The sequence below is a fragment of the Raphanus sativus genome, chromosome 5 (assembly GCF_000801105.2).
Source record: "Raphanus sativus cultivar WK10039 chromosome 5, ASM80110v3, whole genome shotgun sequence".
Lineage (NCBI taxonomy): Eukaryota > Viridiplantae > Streptophyta > Magnoliopsida > Brassicales > Brassicaceae > Raphanus > Raphanus sativus.
The window spans coordinates 36,145,433-36,151,552 of NC_079515.1; the positions used below are offsets into that span (position 1 = coordinate 36,145,433).

The 6,120-nt window shown below is 29.7% G+C and overlaps 1 protein-coding gene across 1 annotated transcript; it reads right to left on the reverse strand.

Annotated features, from left to right (window-relative positions):
- Window positions 1-863: 863 nt before the first annotated feature.
- Window positions 864-2,993, reverse strand: LOC108837279 (transcription factor TCP18-like). Its single transcript, XM_057010556.1, has 4 exons — window positions 2,115-2,993; window positions 1,887-1,982; window positions 1,358-1,758; window positions 864-1,168 (listed from the first exon to the last, which is right to left on the reverse strand). Exons 1-4 carry the CDS (start codon window positions 2,773-2,775, stop codon window positions 1,142-1,144), a joined length of 1,185 nt encoding a protein of 394 aa, XP_056866536.1. The 5' UTR covers window positions 2,776-2,993; the 3' UTR covers window positions 864-1,141.
- Window positions 2,994-6,120: the final 3,127 nt, after the last annotated feature.

Genomic DNA, 6,120 nt, shown 5'->3' on the forward strand with positions numbered 1-6,120 from the left:
TGTATTAAACGGAGAAAACAGTTTTTTTTTTGTCAAGAGAAAACAGTTATTTAAGTAATAAACTTTCACGAATTCGCCAAAACAAATACAGATTTTACACTGATAATAAATTACAAATTTGTACTGACCACGCCATATTGGATACACCATTGGTCAACTATTTTTATCGTTAAATAAATAAATCTCCGTGTATTGATAACGGGAATTTATACTGCATAGCTTTAAAAAATAGAACAGAATTATAAACTCCTCAACTTGGTACTTTTAGAATTTTATAAGGGTTCTAAGAGTCGACTGAATTGGGAATAAAGGTTCTAAGAGTCGATTTGAGAATTTTTATAAATTTATTATAATTTTAAAACGACACGTACAATATAAACCTCCATGATCAGTAAACAGAAATTTAACGGTAAAATTAGTTGATCGAAAGTGTATCCAGTATGGCTTAGTCAATATAAGTTTGTGATTTATTTAGATCATTGTAAAGTCTGTACTTTTTTGGGTGAATTTGTGAAAGTTCAGTATTTAAATGATAGTCTTCTCGTATTAAAAGTGTTCACATATAACCTATCTGAAAAATATATTTAGACGAATATTAACTTGTGTACATAACCCCACTTATACATGATCACAAGCCATTTGATTAGGCACCATTTAAGTTAGTTATCTTGAAAGGCTTTAGTTTATGACTGAGGCTTAATCCACTATACTATAATTGACGTCCAGGAGTCATAAACAGAATCAGTAGAAAGTGAAGTTGAATTAAATATGAACAATAACTTACCATTTCTGCAATTTTTTCGCAATTTTTGTTCGTGATCTTATCAATGTTTGTATCCTGAAGGCAGCCGACAGTCGACAAACTCAACACGCATATATTATATTAACAAAATGCGTTTATAGAAATACAATATTATACAAAAGACTTTGATTATTTTACATCACTTTAATATGTGGCACAGTATCGCTCAACAAATAATTTTTCTAAAAATTAACGGTTAATCGATATCAGCACATATTATGGTAGTTGTACATGAGGTCTCTTGGTCTCTCCAAGTAGTGATGAAAATCCATAAACTGACGCTGCTGCTGCAAGGCACGTAACCAAACTAACAGATGAAATTTGGCAAATAATATACTGTCAATCGTAAAAACGGCGCCTTTCAATCTGTAATTGTGAAACAATATGGTAATGATTAATAAACTGACAAAACATAAAACGAACTCCTACACTATTACAACACTAATTAACTGGTGTTGGTACTTAAGGATTTGAGATAGCCAATAAAACTTAAATTTACTAGTAATTAACAAAATAAACTCCTAGAATTAATAAATGTGATATAGAATAAGGTACCTGATCTAGCGAGCTGGCTGTCTCTTTGCTGCGATGGTGATTAGGCATTGGAAATGATGAACTAAATTTGTTGGCCACAAATTCATTGCAAACTGCAAAATCATCGTTCTTACAAAGAAGTTGTTCGATCTCTTCTTCGCAGGGCGCCACCTCAAAAGACTTGCAATTCACATGGCTTTTATTGTCCTTTGCTATCTCATCATGATGATTATGAGCTTCTTCATCCAAAATATTTACTTGTGATATTCTCTTCAGCATCTTCTCCTTTGTTCTATCTTTTGCTCTCTCTCTAGCTCTCTCTCTGGCGTCCTTGGACAACTTCTTCAAAATGGGCGTTCGTGGCTGCAACATCTTTCTCTTCCCTCTCATCAATCTCCCATCCACCTTATTTTCTCTTGTTTCTAGTAAAAACCGATCAATAAAAATTAATAATTTTAAAACTATAGTAATTTCTCTTTTTATAATTAGTTTTTATAGTAAACTGAAACTATATAATTGTATAGCAGTATGCAACGTTTAACGTACGTACCGGTCGAGTTAGTATTGCTGCCTCCATCCTCGACTGTCCACATTGATCCAATTTTGCATAGATCAGACGATGTGTGCATTGATCCTATCGCCGGTCCTTGATTAAAACCAAAAGTTACAAGTTTAGAGTAAGCATGAAGAAGATTAAAAAAACCACTAAAGGTCGAAACATCTTTAGTAGACTTAAAACTAGAAAACAATGTATATTTACGGGTTTGAGACTCCTCACCGCCATGCTTAAACTGGTTAGAAAGGCTGCTCGTAATCTTTATGATCTCCGGTTTGGCTTGTGTGAGCAACCACTCCACAGTTTTGCTGGCTTTGTCGAATCCCAGCATGTCTTGCAAGCCGAACAACTCTTTGGCGACATCAAGTGAGAGTCTCATCCTACGATCTCTTGTCCCTTTCGCCGTTTTGATCTTGCTGTGACGGTCCGTTCTGCTTGGTTTTTTTACTTTATTCATTTTTGGGTCTTGAAAAGTTGAGTTTCTCTGGGAATCTTCTATGTGGGTGGTTATGGTTTCCGAGGGCTCAGCGAGAGATTCTCCAATAGAGTTGTTCAAGGGAAGAAGTGATGGATGATGATGGTCACTGGTGGTTTTGTTATCATTATGGCCGTTGTTTTGTTGGTGGAGATAGGGGAGGAGGGCAAAATCCGGGACGAATTCGAATTGAGAAAAAGAAGAAGGTGCCTGTAAGAATTGATAACGATGGTCAAGATGATGGCTTAATATGTTGGGGTTGGAGTTGGAGTGAATCAAGATGTCGTTAATGGAAGAACAAGGGCTAAAAGGGAGTAGTGGTTGTGAAGAATAATGGTCATTATAAGGGAATAACATGTAGTCTTCACTGATGGTGGTAGTAGTACTGAAAGACCTGTTGTTGTTCATGTCTTTTTGGGGTTTTGAAGCAACAAAATTAAATTAAAAACCCCTAAAACAAATTTTGAGAAGGACACTTGTTCCAAAACCTTCTTCACACTCCAGAAAAAGAGACGATAATGAGAGAATAAAATCAAAGAAAAGATTACTGTTACACTGACGAAGACAATCAAAATTATGGAAAGAAAAAAAATTCTTCCTAAGCCTGCAAAATCAAGAAAATGAAAGAAAGAACAATAATAGTGATTAGTACAACATGTCTTTGTTCAAGAGAATCTATGTTTGAACCTAAATGTGTAGAGTGAGAGAAAGAGAGTACCTTTTACTGAAGTAAAGGACTAATGGTTGAGAAAGACAACACATGCAATGTGCTTAAATGAGTCTATGTGCTATGAATTAGAATGGAGAGAGAGAGAGAGAGAGAGAGAGAGAGGAGAGAGAGAGAGAGGAGAGAGAGAAGAGAGAGAGAGAAGAGAAAGAGAGAGAGAGAGAGAGGAAGGAACAACATCCATTTGGAGGAGGTTTACACTTTCGAAGAAGAATTTTTTTGTCTTAATTCTTCTTTTTAGCATTAAAATATACTCATTGTTTTTTATATAAGTGTCACTTTTGACACTTTCACACAGATTTAAAAAAAACTTATCTACACATCTTTGATCAATAGTATTTGAGATAAATAAATTATTTATAAAATTAATACAGTTTGCAATTAATTATTAGTTGGAAATAATATAATTTGCATTGGATTATAAAATCGACATTTTTGTGTAACAAAAAAAGAGTTAAAATGACCCTTATAATGAAATATAGAAGAGTCTATTTGTTTGTTCTAAAATATTTCATTCATAAAAATTAGATGAAAATTCAAGAATTATTTGATAGACATAAATTGGTTGATAGCTATCAAGAAATAAACTAATATTATATATAGTTATAATATATATAAAACTTAATAGCATTTAAATTATTACTAACAATAGTAACTTTAGAATGATTTTTTACTGTAGGGCTATTTATCACAGAATATAATTATAATATTCTATTAAACTTGTTTTTAGCTAATTATCAGTTGATAAATTTTTAGTGGATTTTCATAGGATATTTTATAGTTGAGCTAATTGGTGTATCTGTTGACAAAGTATATTGATAATTATATACCTTAACTGTAAGGATCAATATTTACTAGAAAAGTAACATGAATATTTTATTTGGATAAATTGTATCCAACTTAATTATAACTAACATATTGTTGCTACTAAAAGATAAATATTATAGCAATTAAAATGGAAGGCAACGAGATATAAATTCAATAAAAATGATAACTATCAAAAATTCCGATAGAAATTCTTTTCCGTATTATGAAGATGAGAATCAGAAAATTGGATGCACTATAAAACTAAAATAATAAAATTTAACAATTGTGCAAAATTGGCTGCGTAAATTTGGAAATGATTAAAAATAAGGAAAATTATGAGTTTTGTTTTAAGGAAATGAGAGAGAGAACGTAAGACCGTAGGATTTAAAATTCTTGCATTCCGACATCAGAAATTCTTATATATATATATATATAATATAATATATATATATAATATATTTTGTAAACTAACAAAAAAAAATTGAATACAGTTGTTGAATTGTGTACACCAAATATTTTACATGATTGAGTTTTGGTAAAGTTGAATACATAAGGTTGAGTTTTGATAATTATGGTGATTTTAGCGTAGCTTTAAATAATCTGCTGCTGTTAAAGAGAAATATCACTTTATACGGCATTTTTTCTTGAAATTTATATATCATATCGTGTAGTGTTACTTTTGAAAATTCCTTTGAAATACCTTGCAAACAGTAAAATAATAATATCTTAAATAACTTATGCAGTAGTTTTGGATATTAATAAAACATCATCGTATATAGTAATATTAAAACAGAAGTCATAACTTTTTTCATGTGTGGTTTTGTTTTAACTTGGATCACCCCTTAGAAAGTTGCTTCAATTAATTTATGTATATAAATATTTAAATTGATTTAATTATTCTAAAATAAACAAATCAAATAAATATTCCTATATTTACTCTGAAATTATATCTGAATAAAATCTTTTCATATATTTTTATTTACAATATAAATACATATTCCATGTTTCCTTAAAAATAAATATTTAAATATTTAAGTAATTTTGTTTTATTTAAAATAAATGTATATTTAATTTTTCACTAATTTTTTTAAATATATTAGTTAATGTTGTGTTTACTTTAAAATTAGATTTATATGTCATTTTAACTAAACAAACTTTTAAAATATCTAATTAATTTTGTAATTATAACTAAACTCATGTACAATTTTCAATTAAAACTGTGCTATTAATTTATATAATACTTTCACTAAAAGAATATCGTAACCAATAATATTTTTTCACTTTAGAATTTTGTATCACATGATTAAAATATGTTATCACTGAAAAAAAATATTAAATTATTGCATGTGAACTATAAAATTGTTGCATTTTAAAATGTTATACTTAAACAACTAAATAGATAAATAGTTTAATTAATTATGTATAAAATAATTATATGTGTAAAAATAAGATAATCACCCGCACAACTAGTAAATATTATAATCAATAACCCCATATTTTAAAAATTATTTTTATTGAATAACATGATTTTGTAACAAAAATTATTCCAAATACTCGATTTAATATACAGGCTGAGTAAACATTTTCTTTTGAACATTTGAGTAAACATTTTTTAATGTGGTGTTTCTACAATCATTCGAAACAAATGGTGAAGCAACAATAGTGTTATATAAAGGTTTAATAGTTGCAAAAAGAGAGGTTTAGTAATAGATAAATCAAATAGTTTTTTTCTAAAAGGCAGCCCCTTTTGCTTGCGTCCATTTATTGGAATCCAATTGAGTTCAAATGGCAAAAAAATGACGAAAGTATTGAAAAAGATTTCTTTGTTTTGAAGTAGCACTGCCAAGAAAACAAGAGAGAGAGAGAAGAAGAGAGAGAGAGAGAGAGAGAGAGAGAGAGAGAGAGAGAGAGAGAGAGAGAGAGAGAGAGAGAGAGGAGGTGAAGATCTCTCTAACTACACATGAAAATTTAAAATATCTAATCAATTTACAAATTTTTTTCTTAACTAAAAAAGTGTCTAAACATTCGGCCCAAATAATCCTCAAATGTTAGTAGTTGCTGGTACAATTTCTTTACTATCAGAACTAACTCATAATGGTATCAATTTACAAAATTACTTCAGTGAAATGGTATTTTTAATATCTACAGTTCGAGTAACTCACAAATATCTAAACTGGAGCCTGTAAGGGTGATATATTTTATTTAATGGTAGACTAAAA